Genomic DNA, 15,669 nt, shown 5'->3' on the forward strand with positions numbered 1-15,669 from the left:
CCCCTAATTAGGATTTTTTTTTTTTCATTTAGGGAGCATAAACTTAAATTCATCTTTTTCCTCTTCTTCTTTCTCTTTGTTGTTCAAGTTTGTATGAGAATTCTACTTTATAGTATAGGGTTTCAGTTGAAGTATCTATGTACTCATGCTTCCAAGTCCAAACCTTAGCTTAACCCTAGTTGCAAATTTGTGGAAGGGAACAAAGGGAACTCTAGCTTTGCATCGTTAATGTTCAAATCAATTTGATACATCTTATATGTTTAATAGTTTCTACTCATGCTGACGATTTTAATGTTACTTTATGAGATATTGTTGCAAAGCTTATCCACTTTTGTTATTGTTGAAAGTTTGATGATTTTTATATTTATGGCTGTTCAAGTCTTTAAGATGATTAACAGTACAAGCCACACAAAAGTTTGAAACGGTGGACTATTTGTGTCAAAAGATCCCTGCTGATGATTATTCCACAAATGATAAATCTTTACTTGAAAAATTTGAGTGAGACGCGTGGTGTCAAATACGTAGGTTGATATCAAAAAGTAGATGCTTTATATGCATTTGCTGGTATTCAGAAAAAACTCATTACATCTCTGCTATTTAAAGAAGTTCGCCTTGGTTGGATGGGAATACGTGTATTTATTTCTGCGTTTAGAAGGAGATAGAAAAGGGCTATTCTTTCTTTTTATTTAGTTATAAGTTTATCAAACAAAAGATTAGTTTCAAAGGTCCATGGATGATATGTTACTTGTGTAGCCGTTGGGACATATCTGTGCTTTGCTGTTCTTATTGAGCTTGCTTAATAAATTTATGTTGGTAATATATTGCATATATATAGGAGGAATATGATACTCATGATCCAAAAGGACATTGTTCTATGGTATTACCGTTTCTGAGGAAGAGGTCAAAGATAATTGAGATTGTAGCTGCACGGGATATTGTCTTTGCTCTTGCCCAGTCTGGCGTATGTGCGGCATTTAGTCGAGGTAGGAACCGAGTTTGACACTTCTAAACTTATTCTGGATGGCCTTGTCTATTTCTGTTTGCATCCAGAATCAGATTGGGAATCTTGATGTTTTTTGTTATTGGATGCAGAGACTAATCAAAGAATATGCTTTCTAAATGTCACCGCTGATGAAGTTATACGAAGCTTGTTTTATAACAAAAACAATGATTCACTTATCACGGTCTCAGTATACGCTTCAGACAATTTCAGCTCCTTGAAATGCAGAAGCACGAGGATTGAGTATGTCAATCATTTTTCATCACTCTACATCCCTTACCTTATCCCAACTTGAGCCAATAGGAGAAAAAGAGAAAGGAAATGTGGAATACTGCATCTGGGCATTGTAATGTTTAATGTTAATTTGTTTTTTTCCTGAAACGATTCTGTTTTATGACAGATACATACGGAGAGGTCAACCTGATGCTGGTTTTGCTCTTTTTGAATCTGAGTCACTGAAATGGCCTGGTTTTGTGGAGTTTGATGATGTGAATGGGAAGGTACTCACATATTCTGCACAGGATAGGTAAGTACTCATTAATATGACTGCCCTTTTGTGCTAAACTATAATAATTGGATCCATAACTAGATTCATGAGTTTGATATGTACTGTTTTTGTTTTTCAATCAGTATATACAAGGTGTTTGACCTCAAAAATTATACGATGTTATACTCCATATCTGATAAAAATGTTCAAGAGATTAAGATCAGGTAATGCTCTTACATGCTGGTTGTATCTGCTAGCTAGAGAAATAAAGATTCATTTATTGATAGAAAAAGGGTGACCTTTATGATTTTCTTTTATTCTTTTGTTTGTATCAATATTTGATAATTTTGGCTCCTTTTGGTTGTTGCTTTTACTACTAGCTGTCTACTTCTTAAAAAGTAAAAACAAATGATAGATGGCAAAAAATTGGTGCAAGATGAGAGAATGATTAAAATGAAAGGGTCTTAGCATAACTGTTCTCTTCAAAAGTAAAACAATGCATTCTGTTCTCCAGAAAAGAATTACAGTCTTTTTAATAATTCATAATTATTGTTTAGTCCAAACAAGAATTTGCCATTTGCTCCTGGAAGCATAAAGTAAGTGCTAAAAGTAACAAGCAAATGGTGCCTTAACTTGTTTGCTTTTGATGGTGTCACTTTATTGACTTTGTTTCCACTATATCTTCTTAAATAGTCCAGGGATCATGTTATTGATTTTCACTAAAGTCGGTGGCCATGTTCCTCTTAAGATTCTATCAATAGAGGATGGTACTGTTCTCAAATCATTTAGTCATCTTCTTCACCGGAATAAGAAGGTGGATTTTATTGAACAGTTCAATGAGAAGCTTCTTGTCAAGCAAGAAAATGAAAACCTCCAGATTCTTGATGTAAGTATTGTTGTCAATATATTGCAATCTTATTCATATATTAAAGCTAAAACAAATGTAATGTGGGTTGTATTTTTGTCAATATATTGCAATCTTATTCATATATTAAAGCTAAAAGAAATGTAATGTGTGTTGTATTTTTGTCAATATATTGCAATCTTATTCATATATTAAAGCTAAAAAAAACTGTAATTGTGCAGGTCCGCAATACTGAGCTAACAGAAGTTGACAAAATTGAATTTAAGACACCGTCAGCATTTATATTTCTGTATGAGAACCAGTTATTCTTGACATTTAGAAATCGGACAGTGGCTGTGTGGAACTTCCGTGGAGAGCTTGTAACTTCATTTGAGGATCACCTTTTGTGGCATCCTGACTGCAACACTAATAATATATATATCACAAGTGATCAGGATCTCATTATCTCTTACTGCAAGGCTGATTCAGATGATCCATTGTCTGAAGGAAATGGTCTGTATATTCTTTCTTTAAACTTGATATTTTCTGGAAAATACAACATTAATATTCTTTGTTTCCTGTATCTTCTTTTGTTCTGGAAATCTTTATCTTATATTTCATTTTATGTTTTCTTATTTATCTCTGTCTTGTCAATTTGAAAATTTGATCTGGATTGAGGTTAAGCTTGTTGTTTTGGTCAACTGCTTGCCTAAAGCTTATCGAAACAGTAAAGTAGAGAAGAGCAGTTGCAAAGAAATTTTACTTAGTAAAAATTAATTCAAATACATCAGTGAAGGGGTTTCTTTTATCATTAATTTTACATTACATTGTAAAAGACTGTAAATTTTTTTTTTGAAAAATAAAAAGACAAAAATTGCTTTCGTATCCTAACGATTTTTTTATAAATGATTTAAATGCCTTGTTGAATTGTTCTTTCTTTATTGTTTGTTGGCCTTTTTGGCAAATTATTGATTTGGGTAGGTGAAGGGCATGGAGTTGCATTTTTATGAGTTTTGTTAGGCTTGGCTAGCCTTTTTCAATTGGATTGTGGAAAGTTTTCATGGTTTCCTAGTGGTTCTGAAAGGATATATGCATGCTGGAGTTCAGCCTATATAATGAAGGAGAGGAGAAAACGGGGAACAGGTGGGGAGGGGATTAGGGATGGTTTTATAGTGATTTGAGAAACATGGAATGTGGAAAAAGTGCAACCTGGATTTGTTATACCATTATCTGTGCATCTAACCAAGTTTTTACATGTGTGGTGTGGCAGGGTCCATCAATATCAGCAATATATTGACTGGGAAATGTCTTGCTAAAATAAGAGCAAGCAACAGCTTCCCTGTGGAAAATGAATGCAGCTACGGTTATGGTTGCAGCAGTTCAAAGAAGCAGAGCAATATGTCGAGAATTAGAAGCACGGTGGCGGAAGCGTTGGAAGATATTACTGCTCTTTTTTACGATGAGGAGCGGAATGAGATATACACGGGGAATAGGCATGGTCTAGTTCATGTGTGGTCTAACTGATGGGGTTTGATGTGATTAGGAAATGTAATTTACTTGCGTGGAGGTTGAGTTGGTTGTGAGTCTCACGAAACTGTACCATTATTAAGTGTTATTGTATCAATTCATTTTGTTTCCGATGTTAATTCAGCCCAAGCCCTAGCCCTTTTGTGTTGCATTGTGTTATCATTTGCGAATGAGATGTTGCGTAGAAGGGAGGGGGATATTTGGAGAGTTTGCTTCTTGTGTTAGGTAAGGGAGGAAATGGATATGAGAAGCAAAGATGGTGGCATGTGGGGTTGATGAAATCAATTGCAACTGCAGTTGCTGGGATGAAGAATGAATGAATGATGAATATTGTTTGTAAGTTGCGAGAGAAAATACTTTGGCAACGGACAAGGTGCGCTCCAGACCAGAGCAGACCAGACCTGGTCATTGATCAGTGATCAATCAATTATTATATCGTCACATGACCACGTGCGCCACTTTCCTTTCATCCATTCTTCCCTTTATTCCATTTTCATTTACTACGACTATTTTATTTTATTTATTTAGATTACGAGAGAGAGAGAGAGAGAGAGAGAGAGAGAGCGAGAGCGAGAGAGACTTCACTGTTTCATTGTTTCTTCTTGAAATTATTATCTTCTTTTTTATTAGGAGATGTCTTCTTTTGAAGATATTTTAACATATTTAAAGTGTTGAGTGTGGACCAAGTGTAGTACCACTCTATAACAAAACCATTTTCAGTCTTTTGATACGTATTAAATTTAAAATTTTGAATATATGTTATTGATGTACTAAACTTTTTGTAGATTTAAATTGGAGGTTGGAAAAGAAAGAAGAAAATATGAGTGGTGGAGAAAAAGACAAAAGGAAAAAGTTGAATATGAATCCACATATTGAGGTGGTAGGGGAGCGTGTAGATGACGCGTAGGAGGAGAGGAGCGGCAATGGCCAGCGGTGACGTTATCCTTACTCCCTTGCCTTACTCACCTTTATTACATTACTTCGTGGTAATTATACAAGTACTAATACTGACCATTATTACATTACATAATGGTAATTATACAAGTACTAATATTATTAAATAATGTTGATTAGACAGACTTATTTAGATGATTTTTTTTTAAAAAAAAAAGCTACAGACTTGATGGATTTTGCAATCAAATCCACGCGCCTTTTACCTGCTAACTGCTTTTTAATTTTTACTTTTTCTTTTACTTTATATATATATATATATATATGTATATAAAGTTGTTTTTAATTTTGATGGATAAATAGTAAATATTATTATTATACGTAATTAATTTATTAGTATTTTTATTTTTCTTTTAAAGAAAAGCGGCACAAATAGTACATTTAATCCATGATCCATCCGTCCATCCATCCATTTCCAATTTTGCGTCCATCAAATCAAATAGGAACAAGTAGTAGTAGTAGTAGTAGTAGTGGTGGCGGTATGAAATAGAGAGGTGAGGAGAGGAGAGGAGTCGCCATCCATCCAGACATCCAATACCAAAAGGAAAAGGCAATATATCCAGGTCCAGCGTCCAACGTCTGTTTGTCGTTGTCTTTCGTTCTTTCCTTCTCCTCCATCAATCTCTCTCTATCACCAACACATATTGATTTTGTTTCTTTCAAGACCAGACATCAGCTTAGCTCAAAGTCGCCGCTGCACCTGCGCTGCTTCACTCTCCGCAAAGGTACATTTTTTACTTTGAAGGAAACCAATCCTCCATTTTGCATTTCTCCATTCTGTTTTCTCTTTTGCTCTCACTTTCACTTTCATTTGCAATTACAATTACTACTACAAGGTGTAACTAAGGTCAAGTCCACACCACTTGTGCTCACTCTGTCGGTGCTCCCTCTTTTTCTTCCAGATCCGACTTGACTGCACCTGGATTTTTCCATCTCATTCACCCTTTAAGCTCCCATTTCGTACTTACTTTTCTCTCTGTGTGTGGGTCAAAGATGGACGGTGGAATACATGGAGATGCGCCCTTAGATTACGCCACCATTCAGATTCTGCCTTCTCAAAACAGGTTCTCTCTCTCTCTCTCTTCAAACTGCAACTGCATCAGCATCTGCGTCTGCGTCTGCATCTGCATCTGGGGACGCGACCACTCACTTAAGATGCATCCTCTTTCTATTTATAGGAATTCATTCTGTCGAATGTTCAATCAAATTCTCTATTTCGATTTTAGATTGATTTAGATTTCTCAAGTCTCTTCGGTTTCAGATGTACAATGCTATCGTTACCTGCTTCCTTCCTAAACAAATTTTTGTCAAAGCTTCTTCCAACTGTTGTGCCCATACCCCATATCAGCACAACCACTCAAATTCTCTAACTCATCCCCTCAAGCCTCAATTATGGGCTTTTTGGTGCGCAGTTTTTCTTTCCCAAAACCCAGCTTTCTCTCCATCTATATTTATCAATAAAGCGCCACATTTCACTCTCTTCTGTTTGTTACTAGTTACTACTGTTCTTATAAGCTTGGTTTGAGAATTTGAACTTAAAGGAAGGGATTTCGATTTCAAATTTAGCATAAATAATGTGGAAAGCACATGTAAATACGACTTTTGTGATTACGGTTATAATCATGGATTTCTTGGCATCCCTATTTAGTGATGAATTTTAAATACTTTATGAATTTGTGAATTTTAAATTCATCTTCTTATACTCTTTCAAATGTATAGGTATATTGAATCTTAAATAATTTCTACATGGTGTGTGCATTTCATCCTCACAATTTATATAACATATCAAATCCTAATTCATACTCCTGAATTCATGTTTCCAAATATAGTAGAAGTGAATTTCATTCACCACTTAATTTTTGTGGCTTATCATTGTTAAGAATAATGTTTCAAATTTTTGCATGGTGTCTTAGGTATGAGGCATATACATGTCATGACAACAAAGTAGAAAAACTGGCTGTTGGGGTTCTGGAAAAACTCTTGCCACATTTACCCGGAGTAAGCAACTTGTACACCAAAGGATTCAATGCTAACTTCAAACTCCAACCACCTGAGAATCTAAAGAGTGCCGCATGGTTTACGAAATCTACTTTGAGCAGGTTCTTAATTGTTTTACTACCTTAAGCATTTCACATTTTCCACTTTTTTCATTCTGGTCAGTATATTGTTAGAAAGCAGTGGGTGCCTACTGTCCTTACACTGTTGTACTTTCTCAGGTTCCTAGATATTGTCGGTTCAACGGATTTAGTAGATACTGTTAAAGTTATTGAAGGTGAGATGTCTCAATTGGAGGAAGCTAGAAAATTTCATCTTTCTCTATACGCTAAGGTAAGATCTTGTGTCCTTCAGTGTGTGTGGATTTTTATTCATGTAGGAGTCCTCAATAACAAAAATTTCATCTTCTTAGGGTCATGAAGATCATATTGAAAGCAGCGAAACAGGTAAATCTTATGTAGAAGGAAATCAGAGTAGGACACTAGTCATTGCCTTGATATATTCCCTTATTTTCATAGCCTGTTTGTTTGTTTGTTTTTTCCTAAATGTTACAATCTTCTTAAATACTTTGATACAGTAGGAGTACTATTCCTTGTATTACTTTCTATCTGTTCATATTCATATAGCAAATAGACTGAAAAGCTTCAACTTTAGTATTCTTTTGATTAAGGTTTCCTTTTAAACTAATTGGGGACATAAGTTGTATCCCTTTTCTGTCTTGCCAATCTCCTTAATTTTGTGTTGCATAAATGGCGCCTAAATGCTTTGAGAGATTTTATGGTTCTCTTTCCTTGTTCAACAGATATCTGCAAATCAGTAGACGTGGTCCTGGCATCCAATGTAACCACTATTCTTTACAACTTGTTGTAATCAATTTTTTCTTCTAGGTTCTTAGGAGTTGATCTTATTATTCTACATGTTATTTCACCATAATTTATTGTGGTCACTAATATATGCATTTGACCTCAGCAGTCCAAAGTCCAGAATTCATCATCAGATACCTCAAAGTATGTTCACTTCATTAATATATATATATATATATATATGGTGTTAGTTAGTTAGTGTGTTTTAGTTTTCCTGCAAGTCTGACCAATCTTTGGAAATTTTATTGCTAGAAATGAGCTCTTACGTGCTATGGACTCAAGACTCACAGCATTAAGAAGTGAGTTAGTTGCAGCTTTTAACCAGGCAGTTGGAGAAACCTGCTCCTATGAAGAAATCACTCATCTAGCAAAATTTTCTGAAAATTTTGGAGCAAATGATTTAAAGTAAGTTGCCTTCCAAAAGAAGCATGGGACTTTTAAATTCTGATTTGCCCAAAGAATTTGTAAATGCAATCCTTTCTTACCAAAATTTTGGTCCCAAATTTTTACAACATTTTTTCAAATAAATTATAGGCAAAAGATAATCTTGTTAGTATCTACTACAGGAATTTTTTGTGCATGTTCCTAGAGCTAAGCCCAAAGAGCCAAGCTGCTAATCCCCCAGATGATGAAAAGTCTTCATTTAGTCGTGCTTCAGTTAATGACAGCATAATTAAGACTGATGGCAATAGTCAAATATCAAAGCCAGTATGTGCAGAAACACCAGTTAAATATGGTGTTTCACCAGCAAAAGTTGCCCAGGTTGAACGTCAGAGCTCAACAGAAAGTGAGGAATCTTCTAACTCAAGTGATGAGAATCAAATGTCTGCAGAAAGAAGTCGAGCTCTTATAAGATCCGCATCGCCTAGACGGTCAGCATCTCCCATGCGAAGGGTTCAAATAGGGAGGAGTGGCTCGCGTAGAGCCCCTGCTCTGACCATTAAGAGCCTTAGTTACTTTCCTGCTAGAGAAAAGATATTTTCTCATAGAGATGTAGCATCAGATGATAGTGAAGAGGAAGGATCTGGACAGAGTAAGAAGCCTGAGGGTAACGTTCGGCGTATGAGTGTTCAAGATGCAATAAATCTTTTTGAAAGTAAACAAAGGGATCAGGTTTCTGATATGCCAAAAAAGAACTCATTAACAAACATCTCTCTTGGTGCTAGTAAGTCTGTATTGAGAAGATGGAGTGCAGGTATGGGTGACTCATCCTCCCAATGCCAATTGCAGAATGCTTCTGAAGATCCTGTTCCAGAGCCTTCTGATAACGTCATTGATAATGATATCATGGAGAGGTCAGCCGGAGTTGATTTGGAATCTGATTCTAGAAGTGGAGGTCAGATCATCAATGAGACCATTGATGTGAACTTAGAAAGGCTGGACGAGAGCTCATGTAGTCCAATAGATGTTCAAGAGGTCACAGATAAAATCCAAGAAGATGAAGCTAATGAAAGGTCAAATAGCTCAGCTGAATGGAGTAGACAGAAGGAAGTGGAGCTAAACCAAATGTTCAAAAAAATGATGGAAAATCAGCCTGTTAGCTGTAGGAAGCCTCAAACTAATATCAGACAAAATTTGCCTCCGGAGCAGAGAGGTGGATTTTATGACCATTACAAGGCAAAGAGGGATCAAAAACTGAGAGGTGAAAATTCTGGAAAGCGTGCTGAAAAAGAAGCAAAATTTAGAGCAATGCAGAAGGTTCTTGATGAGAGGAAAGCTGAAATGGCTTCCAAAAATGTGAATAATTTTTCTAAAAAGGATCCTTTAACAAAGTCCCAAAAATCTGTTAAGAATCCACAAAAAGTACTTAAGAGTCCTTCTCAGCCTGCTAATCCAAGGAAAGAAGCCACAAAACCTTCAACTGTGAAGAAGGTTTCATCAAGAACATCCCCCTTGCCCGCTACTCGTAAGTCATGGCCTTCGACACCCTCACCAAGAACAACAGGGATATCACCTGCTAAAACTTCTGGTGGAATCTCTTCTGCTGGCACTACACCAACACATCGGAAACCTCAGTCAGCACAATCAGTACCTCGACCAAGTTCTAAAGTGGAAAGCGCCCAGCCAGAAAGAAAAAATGTAAAGGGAACCCAGGCTGATAAACGAGGTTTAAAGAGTGTGAATGAGAAGCAGCAACAAAGATTGATGAAAGGCAGCAAAACACCAAAGACAAAAGTTGCCGCAGCACCTGGAGACTCTTCCAGTATGGTTCCAGCAAAGCCTAGTTTGTATAACAAGATGACCAAGAAAAGTAGTGTAGTTCCGCTGGAAGCAAAGCCATTTCTCCGTAAAGGTTCAGGATTTACCTCTAGTGTTGGTCTCGTTAACAAGATAAAAAATCCCTCTCCGTTGGAGGACTCTCTGAAAACCACTGAAAATTCAATTGATACTCAAGAGAGTGATGTGATTGTTAATGCTTCTGTCCTGGTGAATGAGCATCAGGATCAGGATATTTCATCACTGGATCATTGTGATGATGATATTCAGTTAGAAACACAAGTAAATGGCCATCAGAAATCTGATGTGATTGAGAGCATTGATGAACTTGCTCCAGATGTTGATGATGGCTTAAAAAATATTGCTGAGTCTTCAAAATGTGAGGAAGAATTAACCATCTCCCCAGCTGCTTGGGTGGAAATAGAAGAGCATCAGGACCTGCCTAACCAATGTGATGACAACACAGGTGAAAATACATCTTCAGCAAGCATTGCTCCTGTTGGATCGGCAAGTCCACGGGTCCGTCACTCTCTGTCACAGATGCTGCAAGAAGAAAGTAGTGAAGCTGATACTACTGAATGGGGAAATGCTGAAAATCCGCCTGCAATGGTCTATCAAAAAGATGCACCCAAGGGACTGAAGAGGCTGTTGAAGTTTGCTCGGAAGAGTAAGGGGGATGCAAATATAACTGGTTGGTCTAGCCCATCAGTCTTTTCTGAAGGAGAGGATGATGCAGAAGAATCAAAAGTTATTAATAAGAGAAATGCTGATAACCTACTGCGAAAGGCTGCCCTTCAGGCAAAGAACTATGGGCAACAAAAGATGTCGTGTGAGGGCTATGAAAATCATTTGGGTGCTCATGAGCTCCCATCTGGTATATTCTCTCTTTGCCATATGCATTACATGCTTCTTTTCTATCAAACTGTTTCTCAAATAGAAAGAATCTAGATGGTTACAGGTCAAAAGCATAGAAATAGCTGCTTTCATGCTTGTGGCATATCATTCTATACCTTGTCTATTTTTGCTTCTTTGCTCAACTTTCTGGGAAATTCCAAAATACTTGTGAATATTTACCATTACCTGACTCTTCACCAAGTCTCACTATGAAAGTATTCTGGATTTTGTGCATGCAGCTCAATCAGGCATCAGCACATTTGATGCCCACAAAATGCACAAGGGCAGTGTCTCAACTGCAGCCTCCACTACTAAAGGTCATTTTCCATCTTCATTACTCTCTTGCTGTTTCCTTTGTTCCTTTTCCTTTCAATTTTCTGGAATAATTGTTTATTCTGTTGTTACTTGGCTGCAGTATGATTTGTTGTTGCACATTCCAATCTTTTTTTACCATGATTGTGTTTCAGGGACAAGGTCATTCTTCTCCCTTTCAGCATTTAGGGGTAGCAAACCAAGTGAGATGAAGCTTCGCTAAAACTAGGATGATTACAAAAGTCAAGGTTATTGACATATGCTCGCTTGCAGTCTTAGGCTAACTAAGCTTTGCTGGAGGCCAAAATTTCCTCTGCTTTTCTCTCATCATTTTTCTGGTGTATTGTTTTGCATGTCAGCCGCCAGGGATCATGTCTATGCTTGGGTTTTGTGTTGGTGGGGTGTGCATGTATATACAGTACGTTGCAGTATTAGGATTTCCATCCTGCTAAACAGATTGTTCCATGTTAACCACTATGTTGAGGACATGAAACAATGATGAATTAATTGATTTTGTTTGGTACGAGCACATTATAACAGCGTTCAAACTTTTCAAGCCTTTGTTCCCTGAAACCCTGTAGACAGCCAGATTCTTATATCACTACATGGAAGCCTTGGGACACTAAGCACACCGTGACTGCCATGCGTATGGTGACTGGCAACCATATAACCTTGGATTCCCATTTGTTGACTCAACTAGTTCCTATGGTTGATCAAAGAATCTGCAGTTTTCATTCTTCCAAGGCTGGGCCTTTCACTTATTTGCTTCAGCAGCTACTGGATTGGAGAATTTCCAGCGTAACACATTCCTTTTAACACCATGTGTTTGTATTGGAATTGCTTTCAGATTCGGAAATGAAACGGCAAGCGTGTAGTTCAAACTTCAAACTTCAAAGTTTGAAGCTGTATAAATAATTATAGTTTAACGACTTGCGTGTCCGGCTTAGCTTATGAAACAGCTTCTCATGATTAATAGAATGAAAAAAAGAAAATTAAACATAAAATCCTATTACATTGTATTCTTAGAAGAACTCCCAATCTTGAGCAACATCTGAACAGGTTTGAAATAGATGATATCTGTCTTCAGTTCCCTCCTTTTTTATTTTTAGGTGAGCAGTAATAAAATTCAGCATGAACAATTGAACAACTCCCAGAGTTCAGACCAAGTTCAAAAACCAGTGAAGATAAGCATAAAGAGGAACTGGAACACCCACCCCCCCTTCGTTTTCCTCCTCTACCTTCCCTTTCCTGGCTTCACAACATATTAACCATTTCTACCCTTTAAGCTAAAAGCACAAAGGTCTGTCCTTTTGCCTCTATTGAAATGCTCAATGAAATAATAATCATGAGAATTATCACAAACAACTCTGAAACATGCATTTTCTCAGAGATATTAGGTAAGCTTGTATCTGTAGCTAAAGATATGGAAATTCACAGAAAGTTGAATTCAACAAGCATCAATAGCAAAGAAGCAGTTGAAAGCAGCCACAGCCAAGAAGCTATTCCACCGCAGTTAGCTTCATAACGCAACCATTTAATTACTCAATGACAAACAAGTTCAGTTCAAATACTGATAGATATCTCAACAGCGAAAATAATCATGATATAAAACTATTGATCAGACTTTTAATATATTTGAGAGATCCTGACTACAAGAATAGCTAGACCATTATAAAAGATAGATGAACAAAAGAGATGATTTTCAGAGTGGCAATGAAACCTTTCACCCCCGCATCACTGGTCCTAAAGATGGCTGCCCCACAATCTAATCTGATCTCAATGAATGCTGCCCTGAAAATTCAGAGGATCCAAATGGCTGCTGTCCTGCCATTTGTGAAGGTCCTGAATATTGCTGTCCTGCCATTTGTGAAGGTCCAGTATATTGCTGTCCTGCCATCGGAGGGGAACCTAATGACCGCGGTGGTGGCTGTCCCCAAGATCGAGCTTGAGGCCCAGGGAATCTCCACCTATTTTCATTTAAAACTCTATCAATCTCTTCATTCCGCCCAACTTTCCCAAAAGCCCCACGTACAAACTCCTGCAATGCAGGAGTAACACCAATGGAATACTTCATCATCTGGTCCAGTATATCTAGGGTCTTGTCCAACTCATCAGCATTGCAAAGCCCTCTGACTACAATATCATAAATAGAGGCATCCGGTTTAGGATCTTTCTCCCCCATTTTTGTCAAAAGAGATGCAGATTCCATGTTCTTGCCATTCTTAAGAAATTCACTGAAAACCTTAGCTCCAAAACTGGAAACCACCCTCAAACCAGTCTCCACCATTTTTGTAAATGACTGCAGAGCATCATCAACCCGCTCTGCTTTCAAGTATGCATCAATCATGGTTCTATACATTGGAACATCTGGCGTCAAAGACTTTCCACACAATTCTTGAAAAAATTTCTCCGCCTCAGATAGCATCCCATGCTCACAAAACCTGGTGATGATATTATTATAACCAGAAACATCCATGGCAAAAGGCTTGGATCCAGGCTTCGTGCCTACCTTCTTAAAGGTTCTAATGGCCTCCTCAATATTCCCCAACTTGAAACACTCATTCACCATGATATTAAAAGTATCTGAATTCACTGCCTGTGTGTTGGGTGGGGTGTGATTGTCCAACATATCATCGAACAAGGCCCAAGCTTCTTTCGTCTTCCCATGTTTAAGCAAAACCTCCAAAAGTGCATTACAAGTAGGAGGGGGCATCTTAAATTTCCTATCCAACAACGACTTATATGAGTCCATGGCCTCCTTATCCTTCCCCTGATTAAACCACCACTCCATAAACGTAGCATTGACAACTCCATCATAAACCAAGCAACGCTCTTTCAATTCATCAAACAGCTCATTGGCCTTATCCAGATTCCCCAAATTCAAAAATCCCAATATGAGGTTGTTGAAAACCAAAGAGTCGGCACCGTGCCCTTTATTCAACATCTCCCTGAGCAGATCCACAGCTTCCCCAATCCTCCCAGCATCGATCAAGCCCTTAGTCAAGTGCCTATAAGTCACAGGAGAGGGGTTAAACGGCGCGTTTTCCAAAATCTCGTGGTAAACTCGGATAGCAGTATCAACTTCACCCGTATCGCAATAGGTATTAATCAAATTGTTGTAAGAAACAACATTTGGAACAATATCAGATTGCTTAAAGAAGAAGTGAAAGAGAGCAATTGCCTCGTTGAAGCGTTTGTTGCGGTACATGGCGGCGATGATGGCGTTGCAGGTGAAGACAGTGGGGCGAGTGGAGGAGAACACGGAGGAGCGAGCAAGGAGAGAGGCGGCGTCTAGGTCGGAGGCGCGGATAAGGGACTGAACACGGTTGTGAAGGTTAAGCCGATGCCCAACGAGGGCCGAGGTGCTGTCTGGAAGCCGCGGGGCATTGGGGTCACGAGTGGGAGGGCCAGAGGGGGCAGAGGCACGGAGGGCGTGTATTGGGGGCTCTATTCGCAATCGACGCTTGCGGCGGCGTCGCTCTGCAGCGGCTTCTTCTGCGGAAGTGAAGGCGTAAGAGCGCGGGGGTGGGGGAGGAGTGTGAGCCTGAGGATTTTGGATTGGGTTTTCAGAGGCAGGGTTGAACGCTGCATTGTGGAGGAAGCAGGAGAGGGGAAGGGCCGCGTTGGGACGCTGGTGGAGGTGATGGTGGTTGAGGGAGCGGAGAAGAAGGCGGTAGAGGGACATGGCTAATGCAGAGAGCGAGTGAGAGAGGAACCAAAATGCTTAAACCCTAGACAGCAGATGCCTAAACCTTAGACTTAAAAGTGTCTCTGTCTCTGCTTGAGTTTTTTATGTTTTCTTTTGTATTAATAAATAAAGTTAATTTATAAATGCATGTAGGAGTGGAGAAAAAAGATCTTATATTTTTATTAATGCTTAAAACTATTATTTGAATAATACCTATTTTGTATTTAATTTTGATTAAAATAAATAATTTAAAGATAATATCACACTTAATTTAAGTTTTTAATTAATTTTGAATTAAAAAAATTATAATATTTGATTTTTTAATGAGAATTGGATAATTTTTTTTTTAAAAAAAGAAAAGAATGAATGATTAAAAAAGAATAATAACTAAATAACAAAAAAAATAAAATTTATTGTCAGTGAGAATATTTTATGCAAGTTAAAAAAATTTGAGCAGTGAAAGTAGGCAAGCCAAGCCTATCACAGAAAAGAAAGCAGTTAAGAATGGAAAAGCTTAGATGTTTGGCTCCACAGAGCGTGAAGCGGAGGGTGGCAGAGAGCAGTGCTGATGATCTTCCTTCATTATCGTACTCCCTTGTTGACCTGTTTCTCAGTTTGCAGGAATTTCATCAGTGGATCGGAGAGTTGAAAGAGGAAGACCAGTCTGCTTTGGACTTGAAATAAAAGGGCAAAAATCTTGTTGTGAGTCTGTCACCTGTGCTCTACTAAGTGTGTGTTTGTTTTTGGGTAGAAAATGGACCTCCCAGCGTAATACCATCTTACAATTTTCCCTTTTGTTATATGCCACTAAGTAGAGTAGAGTAGAGTAGAGTGATGTTTATACCCACACAAAATGAGATGAGATGTCTACAAATTAATTTAATAGAATAG

The 15,669-nt window shown here is 37.9% G+C and overlaps 3 protein-coding genes across 6 annotated transcripts in view; 2 read left to right on the forward strand and 1 right to left on the reverse strand.

The window, feature by feature from the left end:
- LOC18587538 (uncharacterized) overlaps nt 1–3,977 on the forward strand; it is a 4,680-nt gene extending 703 nt beyond the window's left edge. Inside the window, exons 2-8 of one of the 2 annotated variants that reach the window (XM_007011367.3) lie at nt 836–983; nt 1,093–1,243; nt 1,401–1,526; nt 1,631–1,711; nt 2,181–2,373; nt 2,574–2,844; nt 3,602–3,977. In XM_007011367.3, the coding sequence (XP_007011429.3) occupies nt 836–983; nt 1,093–1,243; nt 1,401–1,526; nt 1,631–1,711; nt 2,181–2,373; nt 2,574–2,844; nt 3,602–3,855 (1,224 nt within the window). In that variant the 3' untranslated portion in view covers nt 3,856–3,977. The remainder of the gene's footprint in view (nt 1–835; nt 984–1,092; nt 1,244–1,400; nt 1,527–1,630; nt 1,712–2,180; nt 2,374–2,573; nt 2,845–3,601) is intronic. The other variant, XM_007011368.3, reaches the window with a different exon arrangement.
- A 1,257-nt stretch (nt 3,978–5,234) lies between these two features.
- On the forward strand, nt 5,235–11,543 carry LOC18587539 (uncharacterized). 3 transcript variants are annotated; one of them, XM_007011369.3, is made up of 11 exons: nt 5,235–5,534; nt 5,712–5,873; nt 6,723–6,908; nt 7,026–7,137; nt 7,217–7,250; nt 7,607–7,644; nt 7,777–7,811; nt 7,920–8,072; nt 8,234–10,758; nt 11,018–11,095; nt 11,246–11,543. In XM_007011369.3, the coding sequence occupies exons 2-11, from the start codon at nt 5,803–5,805 to the stop codon at nt 11,311–11,313; spliced, it is 3,300 nt and encodes a 1,099-aa protein (XP_007011431.3). In that variant the 5' UTR covers nt 5,235–5,534; nt 5,712–5,802; the 3' UTR covers nt 11,314–11,543. The 3 variants fall into 3 exon arrangements, with proteins under 3 accessions (XP_007011431.3, XP_007011433.3, XP_088658686.1); XM_007011371.3 differs by having other exon boundaries at nt 5,236–5,534; nt 7,774–7,811; XM_088802560.1 differs by lacking the exon at nt 5,235–5,534 and having other exon boundaries at nt 5,575–5,873; nt 7,774–7,811.
- A 1,017-nt stretch (nt 11,544–12,560) lies between these two features.
- Nucleotides 12,561–14,857, reverse strand: GRP23 (glutamine-rich protein 23). The gene has a single exon (XM_018129084.2). It carries the CDS (start codon nt 14,773–14,775, stop codon nt 12,856–12,858), a length of 1,920 nt encoding a protein of 639 aa, XP_017984573.2. The 5' UTR covers nt 14,776–14,857; the 3' UTR covers nt 12,561–12,855.
- Between the last annotated feature and the right edge of the window lie 812 nt (nt 14,858–15,669).

The sequence above is a fragment of the Theobroma cacao genome, chromosome 10 (genome assembly GCF_053813885.1).
Source record: "Theobroma cacao isolate CCN51 chromosome 10, ASM5381388v1, whole genome shotgun sequence".
NCBI lineage: Eukaryota > Viridiplantae > Streptophyta > Magnoliopsida > Malvales > Malvaceae > Theobroma > Theobroma cacao.